General features: G+C 40.1%; 1 protein-coding gene across 1 annotated transcript; it reads right to left on the bottom strand.

Moving 5' to 3' along the window:
* Window positions 1-540: 540 nt before the first annotated feature.
* On the bottom strand, window positions 541-17,860 carry NOC3L (NOC3 like DNA replication regulator). The gene is made up of 21 exons (XM_079976274.1): window positions 17,710-17,860; window positions 16,744-16,951; window positions 14,472-14,589; window positions 13,520-13,677; window positions 13,361-13,420; window positions 12,243-12,370; window positions 11,006-11,167; window positions 10,558-10,651; window positions 10,014-10,189; window positions 9,713-9,841; window positions 9,301-9,432; window positions 8,192-8,272; window positions 7,526-7,626; window positions 6,873-6,945; window positions 6,734-6,797; window positions 6,101-6,172; window positions 5,606-5,787; window positions 3,606-3,734; window positions 2,976-3,073; window positions 1,712-1,796; window positions 541-1,612 (listed from the first exon to the last, which is right to left on the bottom strand). The coding sequence occupies exons 1-21, from the start codon at window positions 17,716-17,718 to the stop codon at window positions 1,481-1,483; spliced, it is 2,391 nt and encodes a 796-aa protein (XP_079832400.1). The 5' UTR covers window positions 17,719-17,860; the 3' UTR covers window positions 541-1,480.
* Window positions 17,861-19,971: the final 2,111 nt, after the last annotated feature.

Raw genomic sequence — 19,971 nt, 5'->3', positions numbered from 1 at the left:
GGATGAAACAGAGGTGACCTACCTGCATTTCCCAAATGATGAGACTGCACTATGTCTACTTGAATGTAAGCCCCAGAAAGTTCAATAGAGCTTGCCCTCGGGTAAGTGTGTAGTCTAGGATTGCAGGCTGACACTCAAATTGAGACCTAGATCACCAATATAACAAATGAAGAGCCAAAAGTTGTCAAACTTCTTTCAGCTACAATACAGTGCAACCATAAAACATTTGTACTGAATAGCAAAATATTTCCAGTTATCTGCACATTTCACCACTAGCAAATAAGGAGGGCAGAATGCTTACTTGCTCATTGCTCTTATGCAGGTCAACAACAAGAAAGAAAATGAAGATTAGTTCATAAAGCAATACCAACCCATTAGTAGGAAGAGAGAAAGAGGATGTGCAGAACAAAATGCTTACGTACCTTATCCATCTCTCACTACTCCTTTTGATGCTTGAAATAGATGCACTGTGTTCACACTGCAGCACGAAAATACTAACTTGGTCTACAATTTAGGGCAAAACTACACATTACACCTAGCTGGGTGCAATTTTTATTTTTCAGTGGGAAGCAGCCTCGGGACACAAAATTTAAAGGAAGAAATTGCAATATTACAGAAAATGTTTCCGTGCTAAAAAGTTGGGTTTTTTTCCATCAGCAGGAGTAGGGAGGGAGATCTGAAGCAGGAAAATAGCTGACGGAAAAGAGTTAAGCAGCCTTCCTTGTCCCATGACTTCCCCACTTAACATTTAGCCCACATGTCATTTAAAAAGAAAAAAAGCATCAGGGCAGTTGTTTATAATGTCTGGTTGGGCACTTAGGCCATGCACAGAAATTTTTGGTAGATGCTATGATGAATCCCCATTTGCTTTTGTGATACTAGGCCCAATACAGGAAGAGTAACCTTATAACTGTACAAACTATTGTGGTGTGGGGAATCTCAATATAGGGGGAGAGGGGCTAAATGTTAATTGCAGTCACTTTCTCATAGCCCATTTAATAGAGACATTAAATTAAAAAAAATAATAAAACGGTGGGATTGTGCTCTGTGGGAATGGATATCCACGCTCCACTGTTTTTCAACACCTGCTTATAGTTTATATCATAGGTAGGTGAGATAACAACAGAACGATTGGCCTGAAATCTTTTTTTCTTTTAAAAAAAGGTTTATATATTGATACAATTAAAATAGTTTTCAAATTCATGTCATTTTAGAAAAATCATCCATTTCCAATGAAAATATTGTACACTATTATACATAAACTCAAAGCTTACAAACCATAATAACTACAGCAATAAATATGGAATCAGTGGTCCCAGGATTCCAAAGTACAGTGCTGTTCATTAATTGCTTCTTCATTCCTGGAAATCCAGCATCCATAATAAAAAGACCCACTTTATTTAAATTATTTGTAGACCAGGTCAGTATTTCTTTCATGTATTTAGTTCCTTTAAATAGATCGCAATGGTTTGTAATATACTTAGGAAACTGGCAATCCCTTTAAGTGTTTCGTGAAATCGAGGGCTCCTTGTGGAACTGGCCTTCCAAAATAAACCTTAAACAATTCATTCAAGTCTTCATTCAGAAATGATGCCTCTTGTGAAAATTTACCCTGAAATGAACAAGTGTTACAGTTTTATGAAGTAAAATCAAAATGTTGCATTATCAATCATTGTGTGTGATTTAAGAAGAGAATGGTGCAAGGCAGTACCTTTTTCCTGGGTGCCACTGACGCAACACGAGGATTAAAAGTCATTCCTTTCATACTGTAGGCCTCAAAAAGTTCTGTAGGCAACCTATGATGGATACAGGTTTCATTTTAATATACTATTTGCAAAAAAAAAAAATTGTGTCCTAAAGCAAGACTGGGGAAAAACCAAAGACCCTAAATTTTAGTATTTGTATTGGAGAGTTGAACAGCCCTGCAAAGCACCTTTAAAATATGTCAAAAATTGAGGCAAACAAAGAAATGAACACAAAAAACCACTGAACAGAATAATGGAGCAAGACTGAAGTCTTCTGCATGCAGACATTTCCCTCCTTTCCTATCATCGATACTGGAATCCAGGATTATTGTATAAAACGTTTGACAGTGAACATTACACAGCTACATTTTTAAAAAATCTGCTCCTTTATTTCACGTTCAAGCTAATATTAAACAGTAGTAATGTACTTTCCACTCATAAAAAGAACTCAGTAACTGGATCCATCTACCATGACAATTAGCCATGGTAGCTAAGTACTGCTTCCAGGTTCAGGGGTAACTGGCCACTGAATGCCAGTTGCTGGGTTAAGAGCTATTGTGCACACCCCATGAGCACCTGAGTGAGCACAGAGAGAAAAAGGTAATAGATCTTGTCCCATCTTTGTCAGGGGGAAAAGCAGATCCCTCCAGGGAGAAGGATTGCAGCTTCCACTCCTCAGCTGGGGAGCAAAGATTTCAATCCTGCTGCATGCTCACCCCACGGCTCAACTCTGGCAAGACCTATCAGCCATGACCTCATCATCATGACCTCAGACAACTGATGGGTAGCTGGCGCTTCCCACTGTCAAAGTTGGCCCACAGGGTGTGAGGTGGAGATAAAGATCTGGCCCACCAGGTCAAAAATTTCCCCATCCCTGTATACACACGTAAGCTGCTGAGTCTCTGGTTCTATATCAGAAAAGACTGCAGGGTTTGCTTTGCTAAACTTCATTCATATAATTTATGAATTGCTTCCCGTGACGCATTCCAAAGCAATATAACGATAAAAACCATTTCAGGTTCTATACGGATACAGACCAATACAAAACTATTCACTTAGAAGGTTTGTGGGAAAAGGAAGTTCTTCAGCAGGCATCAAAAAGATAATAGACAGTGCCTGTGTGACACATTATGGGAGGGAGCGAGGTACCACCACACTGAAAGCCTGGCTCCTAAATTGTGCTTTTGAATCTATGCACACTTTTTTCCAAAGCAAACACATTTCTCTCACCTCCGACTAAATTCATGCCCAAGAGATTCTGATCCTTCTGCTGGGGCACCAGCCACAAGGTGAGCTGCAAATTTCTGAACGACTGGGTGATAATGTCTCTGGGGGTTAGGGAGAGAGCATTGATGAGAAATTGGGAATGTAAATTTTTCTATATTAATGTAATGCATTTGACTATTTGAACAAAAGGTTATCATCAAAATTGTATTCTCTCAGCTTTAGGAACAAAAGCTCGATTGGTTAAACATCCCATGGGATGCAAGACAATTATGACAGGGTAATCTTAAGCCTTTTCCAAGAAGAGAGATCAATTAAGTGGAGAAGATGGGAAGATGCTGGGTGGTTCGCATGCATCACTGCTCATTACTTTCTCAGTAAATAAGATGAGGTAGGAAGAAGAAAAGTGCAAAGCAGAATGATGGAGCTAATCAGCCTAATTAAAAGAGTGAAAAGGGTTACTGAAGTTCAAAATCGTAATTGCAATATAAAAATGTTGTAAATAGAATTAGAATACTCAAGAACATTCATTCCTGCAAATTCTGACTTTAAAAAAATGTATTCTGAACAGAAAAAGAGCTTCCTAGTTACTAGTGTAGAATAAGGCAACAAGACATTAGCTTCCGTGACACTCACCCGCAGAGTATGCAGTTCCCACAGTGCTGTGTTCTGAGCATTACAGTACTCTGGTTCCTCCAGCTCAGGAAGGTAAAGTCCACTCCCTTGAGATTCATTGTCTAGAAGAAGGTCTGTCTTTGGGAAAGTCTTCAATACCATCCAAGAAAAGAAAAAGAAAAAAAGAAAAGATTCCCATGTGAAATGGAATAATAATTGCAAAGTTGTTACCATGTTTGCCACAGAAAACAAAATTGTATCTCCCCGAAAAGAGAACTACAGTGGTGCCCCGCAAGACGAATGCCTCGCAAGACGAAAAACTCGCTAGACGAAAGGGTTTTCCATTTTTCGAGGTGCTTCGCAAGATGAATTTCCCTATGGGCTTGCTTCGCAAGTTTGCTTCCTTTTTCTTAAAGCCGTTAATACCCGGGGAATCCGCGCTCCGCAAGACGAAAAAATCACAAGATGAAGCAACTTGCGGAACGAATTAATTTCGTCTTGCAAGGCACCACTGTACTGATGTAAGAAACTTAAGATATCTGAATATGTATATGGCATGATGGATCATGTTGAACGTCTCTGCTTTAATTTAAAACAAAATGAACCAACTCTGGAGAACTCACGTCTGCTGTAATAATTTTCAAAACATGTTAAGAATATTTCACATGTGGACCATTTTGTTCATTGTGTTGGAAGGGGCATTTTATTTGTAGCCTACCTCAGGGTAGGCCGCAAGAAGAAGAAAAACCTACAAAAGTCAAATACAATTGTTGCCTTCTCACCTAATGCTAAAACCACAGTTTAGCATTAAATGGACGAGACTCCACCAGTCGAATCAAATGCAACTAGGAGCAGGACTTCTGCCAAACTGAGTATCAGTTTCAAACAAGTATTACATATGTGCTAGAGACCCTGGTTTAAAGCAATGGTTAGGTTTAAAAAAGCCGGTTTCAAATAGCCCATTGTTTGAATTTGGCTTCTTAAGAAAACTAGCCACTGTTTGTTTTAAACCAAGGTTGTATGAAATGCAAAGTCAAGATTCTTTGAGAGCTAGGGAAGGGGCACAAGCCCAATGCTTCATTCTTGCTCAGCCACATGGGGGTAAATCATGGTTTAGTGCAATATTCAAGAAATTCCAATTAACAACCAAACTATGTCATTTTAAGATCAGAATCCAAACACCTTTTTCAAACTGCAGCAACTAAAATACCTGCATCTTAGTGGAAAAGCAATAATCAGTCTCACCACCCAAGTTCTTGAAATACTGCCATCAGCATACTGAACCAGCCAGTCATCAAGCTTACAGCCCCTGGAGCTATCCTTTATACAAAGTATCTATAACAGACACCCTCAGACTGTTATAGGCCAACTCCAGTGAAAAGGTGACCCTGATTCTCTGAGTGACAGCTTGGGCCCAGTGGGCATTTCCCCTCTAAAAACTAAATCCAATGCACTGAAAGAGCTAATATGTTGATGCCCATAGCAGAAAGAATAACTGAAGAAACAACAAGGCAGGAAAGCTGGAGAATTAGGGTTGCCATATTTCAAAAAGTAAATACCAGGAAGATCACAACATTGTTGAGGTTTTTTTAAGGAAACCACTGAAATTGTTGAGATTGGTGTTTTGTTTTGTTTTGTTTTTTGGAAAACCCAAAAGTTGTTGGGATTTTTTTTATTTTTAACAAAAACACCGCCTTTCAGAAATCCCCCCCCCCCCGGATGTTAATTCCACCTTTGAAATTCCAGTGATGTCCGGGAAAATCCAGACATATGGCAGCCCTAGGAGAATGCTGGAATGACTCCATCTCTTCTGACAAGAATGAAAACTTGGCCTGGCATAGCTAAAAGTTAAATGGAACCCTCTATGCTGGTGTGTGTCTGCACACGCGTGTGTAGATTTGTGAAGGCATGACATGTTTTAAATATGATGTAGGAGTTTCAACAGAATGAGTTTGAAACATCCAACAATTTTAGATCCCAGTAGCTAAAGGGTCTCATTAGCTATGTTTCTAAGAACTTACATGCATTAATGTTCTGTTGGTTGCCAAGATACCAATGCAGGAGTCTGGAAGGAGATGGAGGGCTACTGTGGAGAGGCGCTTTATGAAAGCAAGAGCTCTCTGCTGGGACACCTGCTTCCTACGTTTGGTGAGCATCACATCCAGGCACTGCAGCACTATCGCCACATCTTCATTTGTAGCACCTTAAAACAACACGTGTGGTTCAAAACCCATTTGAATGCAGGAACATATATCCAAAAGAATGCCAGAAAGATTGAAGGCACCCGCTATTTCCCAATTCTATTTTTAATTTATTCAAGAAAGATTCACCAATTAAGAATTACACCAGCTTTTTAGCAAAGAAAGAAACACTGCTGAACGCTGCTGAAACCCACTGATGGGTTATTTCTGTAGAGAAAATACCAAGTCATACAATTTCACTCTATCTACCATAGAAGTATATAAAAGACAGTACTTGAGCTTTGTTATCATGAAACCATTGAAATAAGGAGTTACCTGCATGTAGTTTAAGTAGTATCTTGTAAAGGTGTGTGTAGAACTTCAAAGGGTCAATGTTAAGGACATCACCTATGCAAAATAATTCCAGTTAAGTAGGTTTGTTGCTGTAACCGTAAAACAACTTACTTCCTCAAATGGCGAGACGTTCAAAGGGAATACTTCAGAGCAGTGTTTTTCAAACCTGGGTCTCCAGCTGCTGTTGGACTATAACTCCCATCATCCCTGATCACTGGTCCTGCTAGCTAGGGATGATGGGAGTTGTAGTCCAACAACAGCTGGAGACCCAAGTTTAAAAAACACTGCTCTGGGGTTTAGTTTCCTCTGGAGCTAAGTGCATGCTGGAGACTGGTTGAACCTGTGCAATATATTCCTTTAGTTACAAATATACAAGCAAAGTCAATTGAAAGAATTCAGATTCCTTAAAACAAACAGGCAACATTGATCCTGGTTCAGAGCAAAAACAAAAAGTGTCTTCTCGCTGTCTCTCTAGTCCTTCCTCAAAGTCTATCACATTTCCTTGGATGGAACTTTTTATTAAATCTTTGACCACTCAAGCCCATCAGACAAACCTAGCAATGGTCCCATTCAGGCTAATCGCAAAAGAAATGCAATATGAAAATTAAACTGTACCTTGACCAGACAAAATGTGGAAAGCAGAAAGTATACAGTGCAGACTCTCTCTGTGGCTTAACACCTGAAAATAAAGGAAATGCATCAGAAAGATATAGACCAAAAGTCTTATATATCTTTAGACAAAGGATAAACTTACCCCTGAGACCATAAGAGAATGTAGAACAAGCAAAAGGTCATCAAAAAACTCCAAATTTATGAGGTGAGCGAACCTAAAATCAAGGAGTTAGATTTGTGAATTTACAGAAGATTTATCTGTCAAACTCAAAGTATGCCATTGCAATTATAGTTTGTTTTATAGTGCAACTATCTTAAGCAACATTCTTCTCTTTTGCAGTATGATCATTAATCACACACTACTTGTAATCGAAAAAAAGAACAGCATTCCTCCATCTGCCAGCTATCATTTTGAAAACAAAACAGGATGCTATACAAGCAACGCATGAAACAGATGAAATACGGTACATACCAAACTTTTTAGCAATGTTATTTTAGAACTGCATTGAATTTCAATTGCTTTTATTCTTCCACTTTCTTCTACCCTGATTTTTATTTAATTTTTCTGAGTAATTTTAAGCGAAGTGTTTAAACAAATTTAAGCACTGGGTTGCATTTAACTAAGTTCTACCCACACCCACTGAAATTAGTGGACATGATTAATTTAGCTCCATTAATTGCAATTAGCCTACTCCAGTAAAACCTTTTCAATGAAAGTTTTTATGTTAATATAATGCGCCTTGTTAGGAACTTTTATAAAGAATGGTCACTCAAAAATTGCTTTGAAATTCTTACTTTGCAAGGCCTTCCAACACAGCAGGCAAAAGGGGAGACTTCTGTGCTTTTTTCAGTATTCGGAAGTAAGTTAAAAATACAATATTCAAGGTTTCTGTGTGCTGTAGAGAAAAGACACCCACAAATGAACACATATGGAACATTCCGAGTTCACCGTATTTAAGTTCTGTTCACACTTGCCTGGATTTGAAAGCCATTAATCAAAAACCACATTAAATTTCCTAGGATTACTTAATTGCTAGCAAGATCAGTTCCTAATTACTGGTTTACATCATTATGAGTCATAGCAGGGAAAGCTATGGATAGACACCGCTATTGTAATACATAATGCCCTAAACCAGTAATTATTGAAGTGCAAGGAAAAAACAGACCCCTAGTCTGTTATTGCACTATTTATACTCCCTCAACTATTGTGCTGAGCAAAAACAACTACTACTAATAAAAATTAACCACAATGAGGGATAAATCTGTGCTTATAGTGTCAGTCTTTGTGTTTACTGTGCATACAGCCCACCCACATTTTATGACTAGAAACTCATTTCTAAGGAACCACAGAACCAAAGCAAGAATTTGAAACAAATATTACAATTGGAAATATCTGGTCTTATTTTACTTGTGCATAATACAAAACTCAGCAGTACACCACACTCATGAAAATATACTTACCAGTTTCAGTTTTTTCTCTGTGCTCTCTGAGGCTTCTGCTTCTAAGAGTTCTCTTTCTAGTTTCTCTTCTGCTTTTTTCCACTGAAAATGTACAAGGTTTTTTGTAAGAAAACACAAGATTCTGGTAGTATTAAGGTAATTACTTTGCAGTCGTTGGGTCAGTTCAGATGTAATGTCTCTGATCAGGAACATGCTGCATCCTTCCTCCTCTTGTGGACTATGAGTGGTCAGATAAGTTACTTCTTCCTGGCACAGGCAACCTAATTGGCTTTTCATCAAATGCTTGCTCTCCAAACCAGAATTGCAAATTTGGATTGGAAACACAGGCCATGTTTGAAAAACTTCTAAACCATTGTTAGTTCCTAAAGAAGCTGACTTGTTTAGCACCTAACCCATAGCTGTCAACTTTTCCCTTTTCTTGCGAGGAATCCTATTCGGAATAAGGGAATTTCCCTTAAAAAAAGGAAAATGTTGACAGCTATGATCTAACCTCCAATTTATACACAATGCTAAGTAGAGACTGAGGAAAACACAACCGAAACCATTATCCCAGATATGTGAGGAAAAGTGAGGTGTGTGCACGAGCCCAATGCTTTGCTCTGTCTCATGGAGGTTTGCCCATGTAGCCCTAAACCATGATTTTGATTATATGTGAACTGACCATGATGTTTAAAGCAACATGAGAAACAGGGGTGGGACTATTTTCAGCTGTACTAAAAGCCTCTCAGCAGCAAAAGCATGATGGGATCACTTTAACAAAAAATCTTCCCATAAATAACCAGTAAGAAACAATCTGCAGAACTGTGTTTTGCAGTGTTCACATGGCCACAAAATGAAAGTCCTGAGACATGAACCCAAGAGCTAATTTAGGGGCACCCAAGAATTTCAGCAAGCTCAGCTGAGATTTATTTACACTTTCTCTCAAACAGCAGTCGCTTCCTCGCCAAATCATAATATAGTTTCAAAAGGAGGATGTCATGAGGAGGTGTTGTTTCAAAATCTCCTTGGACAATGGAACTCACTGGTTAGTTATTTGGATACAAGCCAGAAACTGTTCCATTTTCTAATGAAATTCAAATTATACGTGTACACTACAGGATAAGAAGTACCTTTCTTTGCATCCTTGACAGATTTTTCCGTTTCTCTTGATAAGACATGAACCTCTTCTTTGGCGTGATGTCTTCTGCATCTTTTTTCACTTCTACTTCCTTAATTCTTAGGTGAATTAGTGTCATTAGCACCTAAAGATAATCCAGTAATAATTATTTCTCAAATTCATTAAAAGCACAGATCTTACAAAACATAAAACTGCCTGAGACCATTTCTTTCTCTTTTATATACATGTGCATAGATGCCATCCTTGCCAACAACTCATGAAGAATGGAAAGAGTAATGTTTGGGAGACAATTGGTGTGGTTTTTGTTTGTGATATGCCATAGTACTTCAACAAGGATAGTCAATATTTAAAGTCTATTTTTAACTATTGCTCCACACTGGAGAGGAAGGAAGGAAGGAACTTACCTCAGGTCTAACATCATAATTCCTGCTTTTCACAAGGCCAGAAATCACCTTCACCACACCAAGTGAGGCATAGCCAAGTTTATCCTGCTTGAAGAGGGTCTTTACTGCACCACAGCACATTTCAGAAATCTGGAAAGTTGGAAGTTTCGATTATCAGTGTTTATTCAACCAGCACTGCTTTCTGGATGAAAAAATGTAAAATGCCATGAACAAAGATTTTTACCCTTCCAGAAAGTGAAATGACATGCAATCTTTCAATATACTAGTAACCGCTGCTGTCATGACTATGGGGTATGCCTACCTGTTTTGAAGCATCGTTCATGAGTGGCACGATGAGTACAATAATATTATTGTGGAAGTTGAAGTGAGGCAGGGCCACCAACAGCTCACACAAGCACTTCACAGCAATCTCTGCAAGGCCTTTATATGCTTTTAGTGATATCACATTGCTTTTCTTCAGCTTCCTTTGCTTCCAATCTAAGTGAAATATTGCATAAAAGCCTGAGTATTTTGCCATCCCAGCTTCTGAAATTACTACTATTATTTCCAGGTGGGGAAAAAAATATATTACTTGCATATTTCCTGCCACAATGACACATAGGGCTTAGAATGAAAACACACACACAATGCCATATCCTTAAAAAAAAAATACTAGGAAAAACACTTTCCTAGCCCTGCAACTCAGGATCAAGAGTTGAGATTCTACGGTTTAAAACGGGGATCTTCTCCATGCTTTGTATTATGGATACTACCAATAGCTGCTTATTTCCAACAACAAAACAATTTTAGCGCTCAACATTTAAGAGCATATCCCCATCCTCAGCTATACACCCTGCCTGCTGTACCTTTCACAGATTGCTCCAGATTTTCTAAATAAAACTTGTACTGGCTGACAATGCCTTCTTCAAATTCTCTTAATTTCTGAGTTTCTTTTCTAACCTGTGGATAAACAAAGAAACAATGTAAAATATCTTGCCATAAATCTGTGTGACAACTGCAACACATTTTAAGTTTCAGAAGATGTCACCCTCTGCAGTATCTATTTTGAAGTCTTTTCAAGAAGTATTTGGGAAAATTAGTTACCCAACAGTTTTGCGGGAAAGGTGTACTCTTCGTTTTTGGTACCCCAAATGCCAACATTTCAAGAACTAAGCTTAAAAACTGTGGGCTATTTTTAAGGAAAGAAATAATTTCATAGATAAAAACTCTTAATTTCTTCCTCCATAAATATAACAAGTTGTATTACCCTCCCAACTTGACATTAAGCTACTCTGAAACATACTACAACCTCACCTTTGTGTTTTTCTCTTTCTCAGTTAAAGGTCTGATTTTGTAAGATGGAGTAATATCTTTGAAAAGCTCCATCAGAGAAATCATCACCAGCTTTCGCACAATCACGGCCACATTGGGATCCTGTTCCATTAACATCGCACGCAACTCTTTCAGCTTCTTTATCTGTTTAGGCAAGGATGACATAACCATGAAATATAATTGGCAACTACAGGTAAACCAGACAAAATTTATGCATACACTGTCATTGTAATGTGAGGAGCAACAACTACTGCCATCTTCAGAGAACATACACACAGAATTCAAGATCGCAACATATTCTAGATATTCATATGGTGCAAAATATTTTAGTAACACTCTATCTTTATACCATTGATTTCTGTGGTATCACCCATTTTTCAAAGTAAGCTTTAATGGATTTGTATCAGTGAGGAGGTGCTAGGTTTTCCCAAAACTGAGGTCATGCCCCCACGGATTTTTGTTTTAGCTTGTGTGGTGGGGTTTTAGTTTAACCAAACAACTACACCTTCTGAGACTATATGAAAACTGCCAGATCGCATCAAGTCTACTTCCCAATGTACCCTGGAAAGAATAAAAGACACAGTCTCACAATTGGCAAGGACCAGTTTGTTTTCATCAGCAATCACAAAAGCAGTAATCACAGTGGCTACATTTCAAATGGAAAATACCTGGAATCCATGGGCTCTTCCTGTCTCTCTAAGCCTTTCAGTTTGCAGTTTCACACTGCCAACGGTTTCACTTCAGGGTATGAAAGCAGTTTTAATCTCCCCCCAGAGATTTTTTTTTGTGTGTGTGTGTGAAAAGTCAAATTTTTAAACTGAAATAATGCCTGTGAAGCAGTTACAGAACATTGCTTTTAGGGAACAACTTCTCAAAAGGATGGCAAAAACGTTGAGAGGAAAAAATAAAAGCAAGGTTAATGGTATTCATTTAATTCCATGCATAAAACTGTTTCAACAGCATCCAAGAAAAATACTGTAAAAGGAGCCTAAAGGAAAGGAAACTATCCCTTCCAATCCAGAAGGCAATCACACAAAATCTGTGAGATGAGAGCATGAACAACAGCACATAACCCGTGAGACCTCACTGTGCCAAGCCATTAAAAGCCAACATTTGTTTCCACACTAAATATGATGCATCTGAATCTTTGGCATGTAAAAATCATTCTCTTACTTTTTTATGGCATGGCCAGTTTCAACTCAACTGAAATGTTACTTACATTATTTTCTGGGTCAGACAAGATGGCAGATGCTAAGGCAGCTATGTGCATCTTTTTCTCTTGTAGCTTCTTTTTCCTATGAACTAGCAGTTCTTCAGCAGTGAGAACAGGTAATGGTTCTTCAAGAGCTGGTGATAAAGAAAAACGCTGTTCATGTCTTAGAGCAAGCTTCCCTAACCTTGGCCCTCCAGATGTTTTGAGACTACAATTCCCTGTTGATTTAGCAGCGTCCCGTGCATAGCGGAATGTTGAGGAATACGTGCACATACTCTATATTGCTTTATTTACATTTCAAAGCTGGTAGATTACAGAAAAACATCTTGCCTCTGCCGGAGCAGAAAAGGCATCCTCTCTCCTCTTCTGAAGCACAGAGAGAATCACTGAGAGAACAGTGAAAAACAGGAAACCAGTGTACGTCACATCCAGTCTCCCTTTCCCGTGGGAAAACCCAACAGTACAGACTGTGGAATGTAAACATTGTCTTGTGACAAGCCTTTCGCTGCACAGTGAAGAGAGCAGAAACCAACATTCCCATCATCCCTGACCAGTGGTCCTGCTAGCTAGGGATCATGGGAGTTGTAGGCCAAAAACATCTGGGGGGCCAAGGTTGAGGAAGCCTGTCTTAGAGCGTACGTGTGCACGTGTGTGCCTCCACACCAGAGCTGGAAAGGCTGAACATTTGAAATGGAGACTGGAAACTTCTGCTGGCATTCTCATCAGCCCCTGGTCAAACCTTTATTCAGGTAAACAGACCTTTTAGGAGTTGCTTGAGTTTTTCACGGGGTGGCATTCAGTTGTATTCAGCCAAGACTTTCAAATAATAGTTTAGGTTTCCATTCTCCTTTGTGAGCTACCCTAGTCAGGTTTCTATTCAATTTAGGTTGACTCCGTAAACGCAACATCTGGAAACACTTTAAAAGCAATTCATTTCTTTGGCAGTATTATACTTACTTTACTTGATCTATCCAGTAACTCAGCAATGAGGACAAACCACAAAATGTTCTCTGAACCAATGAAGTAATTTACACTAATATGCTTCAAGAACAGTAACACCATTTGAATGTCCATTAATATTTAATCTGTACAAAATCTTTTTTTTTAAAAAAAGTCTTAAATACCTTGTGCCTCTTCCATTTCTTCTATTTCATCCTTCTCTTCCTCTTCCTCTTCCTCTTTAACTACAAGAAAGAGCAAGCTCTTTAAAAATTCATCATTGCGAATGATCCAGTTCTTAAATCAAACTGACAGCTTGCCTGGCAATCTTGATTGTGCCTCACCTGGCTTTTCCATGGTCTGTGGAATAATTCCACGTTTGTCCTTGATGGGAAGCAGATGAATAAGTTCTTTTTCAGGCTCAGTTTGCATGCGCCTTGGCTTCTTCTCATATTTCTCAATCACACTCTCATTCTTACGTTTCTTGGCATGAACAGGTTCACTATAAAGTGAAAGACTTGTCAGGCTCTCATATGGATAACTTATAACTTACATTTAAAAATACTATTTTCACAAACAGAACTGCAAAGGAATGGTTACACTGAAAACACATACAATTTTCTCTGTGATGCCACTTAATTAGACTTTTTAAAAAGATTAAACTGGTCAAACTATCTGCCATTGAAGGCTTTTCCAAATGTGGTTTACCAATGGGGACAAATGAAATTGTCACTATCCAGACCTTTATTAAGTGCTTCCATTACATTATATTTTCTACAAACAGCTAGCCCAAGCTAATGCCAAGCAGAGATTCTTTTCACAGCAAGTATAACTACAGCAGGTGCTTAACTGTGGGGTTTGTGATTCCATTAATGTCACAGATGCCCTGAACTTTAAAGAGCAATGGAATTCTTCTGCAAACTACCCATGCTATTGTGAATGTACCATCAAACTTCTGCCTTTGTCCCTTCCTCCCTTCCATATGGAATCTGTGAACTCATTCTCTGCAACACTTGACCACATACTTCTGACTTCAAAACAAACAAACAAACAAACAAACAAAAAAACTCACTCTTATTACACAGAGAAGTTGATATTGCTTGGAATACTAAAACACTCAAGCAGAGAAGAGTTAGTCATGCAGGAAAAAGGCCTATTCTGTGAAGGCCTTTTGTATTAAAGGTCTGACACTGAGGGGCAAATTTAGATTCAACATATGCTGAATAAACTCCCAACGAACAAATAGACAACAAAAGTGCTGCAATGTCTGCTATTCCCTACTTTGCAAACACCTACTTGGAAGAAAGATCTCGTGTAATAAAAGATGCCCTTTGAGCAAGTTCCTCCATTAATTTCATATCATCTTCATCCATCATATCCAGAGGAAGAGCTTCCTCTTCTTCTTCTTCCCTTTCTGCCAAGGCAAATAAAATCAGAATAACTTCAGAGGCACTGAGAGAGATATACACTACAAAAGGCAGATGGAAATACCTTTTACTTTGATTTTCTTGAATGAGGGGCACAACTGCGGCACATTAGTTTAACGAGGGAGAATATAAAAAACACTTGTGAGTAAACAGTTACCTTTGTACAGGATGAGTCTTTTAAAAGAGGCCCTGTGGAACATGTGTACTGTACTCTGTATCCACGGGGCCTCTTTTAAAGGACTCACCCTGTATGTAGAATCCAACTGTATTTTTCTACCTGTATATTGCTGTCTGTAGAGCTCATGTGGGCCTGATAAAATGTTGGTTTCTAATCATGGCTTCCAGGTAAACTATACTTCAGCTGTTCAGACAACCTGCAAGCTATGGTTTGCCTCAAACCTGGACCAGAGCCTGGGAGGGAATGGCCATGTTCAAGAGAGAGCATGATCTCAATGTTCACTCACAGAATCCCAAAGATTAATTTGGCATTAACCTTTGCTTTGAGATTTGGCATTACATCATTGCTTAGCTCCTGAGTGATCACTTAATCCAAAGACAATGTGGGCTTAGCCATTTCAGTTCTGTATCATCAAGGACACTATCCACTGAAATACTACTTCACTCCACATAGCATTTCCACATTCCCAAAGCAACAATATTTTGCAGTTTGAATACTGGAAAAGTATTCAGTCGCTGAAAGAGAAGCACTCCTTGAGTAAAGACATCTGGATTTCATACAATTAACTGAGCAACTCTCAATTATCATCATCATCATTTTTTTTTGTATACCGTCTTTCTATCTTAAAATACTCAAGGTGGTTTACAAGCTGAAGAAACAAAAAATGTACAACTTATAACAATCTAATGCAGTACAAAAACGTAATAAAACAAAACTTTAAAATAAGCAACCTACATCAAAAAGTAACATTCAACAATTATTAGAATTATACAAAATAATAATATCAACATACAAAAGTTAAACAGAAATCCATTCAACAGTTGCAATAAATAATTTCTAAACTATAATCAATAAAACAATGGCAAGCCACAGTACATATAATAATACAATACAACTTGAGAAGCAGAGACTAGAGGGTGGGGTAAGGCAGGTGGAAGGAAGCCTTGCCTGACGAAGTCTCTCCCCTCACTGTTCTTCCTCCAAGCACAGCTTCCTTATGAAGAATCCTAGGGCCAGGGGGTGGGGCAAGGCAGGTGGAAAGAGGCCTTGCCTGATGGAGTCTCTCTCCTCACTAAATTTTGTTGCACTAAAAATGGATTGCCTTGAAAAAAAACTATATGAAGACTATACTTACCTTCAACCACTAATGTGATGACCCCAACTTTTAAATGAATAATTCAAAACATTACTCATAAGTGCTGTTATCTACCACAGGCCTTTTGAATTGGATGGGCTAGAAATTTGGGTAGAATTAAACGACTACTAGTCATAATACCTTGAAATGCCAAATACTGGAGGCTAAAAAACAACAACCCAGAGAAGAGCTAGTTCCCATCATGCTCTATTTGGAGGTTACCCAGAGGTACCCAGCTGTCCAGGTGGAAACAGAATTATGCACTAAATAAAAATATATACATTAAAGCACAATCCTATACATGTGTATTAAAATTAAGTCCCAATGGATTGACTCCCAATGTAAGTTAGTATAGAATTCCAGCCTTCTTATGGCCCAAGCTTTCGTGGACTCAAGCCCATTTTTTTCAGATGCAATGGATAACCTGTTGTATCAGAATCCCTGTTACTTACATTTATTCTATGGGTAAGGCAGCTTCATTTTGAGAATCACTGCTCAAAAATATAATGTCCCTAGAATTAGTTATCAAAATCAAAACATTATGAGAAAATGCTCGTGGGGTGGGGAACACCGAAAGATGGTGCAACTGCTGTAGGCTGCATCCAGCCTATTAACTGCCAAGGTTTACTTCAATAACCTATATTGCTCACATGCGAACTGCCTGATTTGACATATGCATAACATTTTACAATATGAAAAGCTCTTCAATCACATGAAGGGTCACAGTCTAAAAGGGGACCTCATATTCTATGCCATAGTGAAAACCTCTGGGTACCATAGAAGCCTATTACTATTATTACACCACACACACGCACACACCAGTCTCACCTGGATGTTTTTTCTTGTTATCCTCCAAAGGCATTGGCTTCTTGGATACAGCATCTTTGACAGCTTGTCTGAGCTTCCTTTGTTCTTTTCGGTATTTCTTGGCAGTACTCTGCTGCTTAAACTGTTTGTTTTTTAACTTGTTGTCAAGTTTTATTTTACTTGTTTTCAACAGCTTGCGGAAGCTGGGAACCCGTTTTTTGCTTTTTCTCTGGAGGCGATAAGGGCTGAGTTAGTTGACCTTACACATCTATCCACAATGTTCCTAAGACCTTTTTAACTTAAGCCCTATAATATTTAAGCAGCAGCAGCAGCATAAATGACGGCGAAGGTTTTCAAAATGCTTGAGATGGAAATATTAAGCTAACATCACACGGGAAAGAAGAATTGGGATAGACGGAAGTCACGCTAGTAGGAATGAGTTTGATTAAGGCGCAATATCTACTTTTAAGAACGCAATTGATTGATTTGGATTAAGAGGAATATAGAAATAAAGGCTAAGGAACCCTAGAGTGAAAAGCCAAATTATGCAAGACGATTTGTAAATGGGGGGGGGGGGGATAAATGCTATCGCTGAAAATTCCAGTTTCCAAATCACACGCGCACCCCAGAGGAGCCACTCTGCACACCAATAGGTGCTGGACTACAACTCCCATCATTCCCTGCCAGCGTCAGCCAGCAGGGAGGGATGACGGGAGTTGTAGTCCAACAACATTTGAGGTGGAGAGGGGGGGGTTAACGTCGCTGTTAGCGACGAGGCTGTTCCCGGCCGCACTCCCTCCGCCAAGCCCACCTGAACGAGCCGCTCCCGCGGCGCCTCGCCATTTACCCCTCCGCTCCACCTCCTGCTGCCCAAGCGCCGACCAGCAACCCCGTCAGGGTATCCCGAGGCTTGCTCCCCCCACAGCCAAAACAGCCGCCCGCCCCCCAAATCTCAACCCCCACCCCAGTTCTCCCTCCCTCTCTCACCGGCTTCATGGCAGCGGAAAGCAAGCAAAGCGAACACGCTCGGCTTCGGAGCAAACCGACACGCCTCAGCCACGCGAGGCGCCGGAAGTGGCTCTCTCTGGGCAGAGAGAGGCCGGAAAAGTCATCAGGTCAGGCGGCTCCTGATTCCCCACAGCGACCTCTGTCGGAGAGGAGAAGGAAGGCAAAAGGCATCTCTCCCTGCAAGCCTAGCGCGGGGCAGCGACGACTCTCACTTTGTCAGGGTTTTTTATGAGCCCACAGGAGCGCTTTGGTGGGCGCACAAAGGGGTGGGTTAGGCTGAAATGGTGCTCGGTCCCAGAATATATAGTCGCAGAGGGGAGAAGAGACATAAAATGAGACCAGGAGGAGCTTTCTGGTTTTTTTGCTCAATTCCCATGCGTGGACCATCGCTGGTTCCCTGGGTGTAGCGGGGGGGGGGGGGCAGCTTCACACACACACACACACACACTCCCCCATCAAGTAAATAACTAAAAAATACTTAGGTAGAAATTGTAGAAAGATTTGGACAGATTTTTTTCCTGGGGTCAAAATAAATTTAGAACTGTTGTCAAGACATTTCATTCTGAATCTGCTAGACAAGAGCCAGACTGAGGGTGATGACAGGTGGGGTACCTTGCCCCCCCCCCCCGCCCCAAACATAAATCCTGGCTACACCCATGACTGGTTCCCCCACTTAATCAAAAAGGCAACATGACTGAGGAAAGGTCGGCATCATCGAGATGTACCTGCCTCTCCCCCCCCCCCCGCCCCGCCAAGGCTTTGGTTTTGTGGGGACAGGCTTTTTTAGGATGCCTAAACAAAACAAAAAAAGGTTAGGAAGAGATGAGGTTTAATGCCTCCTACCCTATCAGAGATTGTCCACTATCAAGCATTCTCAAATCGTGGCAGGCTTCATTTTTGTGCCTCTTGAACAGAAAAAGCTTCCCCCACCTGCCAAGAAATGGGACGAGGAGACTAGCACCAATAAAGGTAAAGGTAAAGGGACCCCTGACCATTAGGTCCAGTCGCGGACAACTCTGGGGTTGCGGCGCTCATCTCGCTTTATTGGCTGAGGGAGCCGGCGTATAGCTTCCAGGTCATGTGGCCAGCATGACTAAGCCGCTTCTGGCGAACCAGAGCAGCGCACGGAAACGCCATTTACCTTCCCGCTGGAGCGGTACCTATTTATCTACTTGCACTTTGATGTGCTTTTGAACTGCTAGGTTGGCAGGAGCTGAGACTGAGCAACGGGAGCTCACCCCGTCACGGGGATTCGAACCGTCGACCTTCTGATCGGCAAGCCCTAGGCTCTGTTTAACCCACAGCGCCACCCGCGTCCTATTAGCACCAATACTTTCAGCCAAAAAAAAAAAAAGTGGCTGCATTTGAAGGGGTCAGAAAACAGTTGCGATTGTGGAGGTGCACATTACCAAGGAACAAAGCAAAGTTTATTTTAGGAGATAGTAGTGTTGTCCAATCTAGTGTTCACCTACATTTATCCAGACCTGTAACCTGCCTGCTATAGCCTGATTGGCCCCGGTACAACATCTCACGCGTGGCATTAGAAACCCAAAGATTTGCACATGGGGTTTTAAAACACAAATTTCATTTAACCAAAGGTCTTGAGTGCTTCCTTTTTCCCCGTAGAAGGAAGGGGATATAAAATAGCAGAGGGTGAGGCGCTCGCATGTATAAATTCTATAGCAACAGTTTTAAGCTTTAAAACAATTATAGCAAATTACTTGCCTGACATTTTCTAAGACTAGCAAAAACTGCTATAAGCAAGTACGTGGGTTTGATGCAGCTCAGCTCTCCGTGCCAATATTCTGAAAAAGTACATGCTAAACATTTAAGGGAGGTTTAGCCAGAAAGGGACATGTCAGAGTATTCTTCAGAATGCAATTACGTATTACTTCAACCCAGCATCACATAGCAGAAAGGTGGTTTCTAAATGTAGATGGCAACAAATGGGGAAAAAAATCTTTAAATTGCTCTGCTCAGGTACCTATCACTGTTTTAAGCCTCAGCCTGCTTCAGGGGAGTCTGTGGCCTAAGTTTTCACAAGAACACTGCTTTGGAATTAATTCACAGGTCTTACACCTATTAGACCTGGCTCATCTCATGCAACTCACTCATGCAATGGGTGTACTTATCAAAGAACTTATCTCTCAGAGTCCTGACCTCAGTTCCAGCTCCAAAGGCATTTGCTGTAGCCCCCACAGCAGCAAAAGGGCCTTTCAACAGAACCACTCCATTTACATA

Source organism: Podarcis cretensis, assembly GCF_951804945.1.
Source record: "Podarcis cretensis genome assembly, chromosome: 5".
Lineage (NCBI taxonomy): Eukaryota > Metazoa > Chordata > Lepidosauria > Squamata > Lacertidae > Podarcis > Podarcis cretensis.
This window is presented reverse-complemented; position numbering and strand designations above follow the sequence as displayed.

Excerpts from the sequence above, each read along its gene's own strand:
- NOC3L (XM_079976274.1), bottom strand. Across the intron at positions 8,273-9,300 it reads TGTCAAGGATGCAAAGAAAG|TGGAAAAAAGCAGAAGAGAA; the intron begins GTACTTCTTATC and ends GTACATTTTCAG. Across the intron at positions 6,173-6,733 it reads CCACATTTTGTCTGGTCAAG|GTGATGTCCTTAACATTGAC; the intron begins GTACAGTTTAAT and ends TATTTTGCATAG.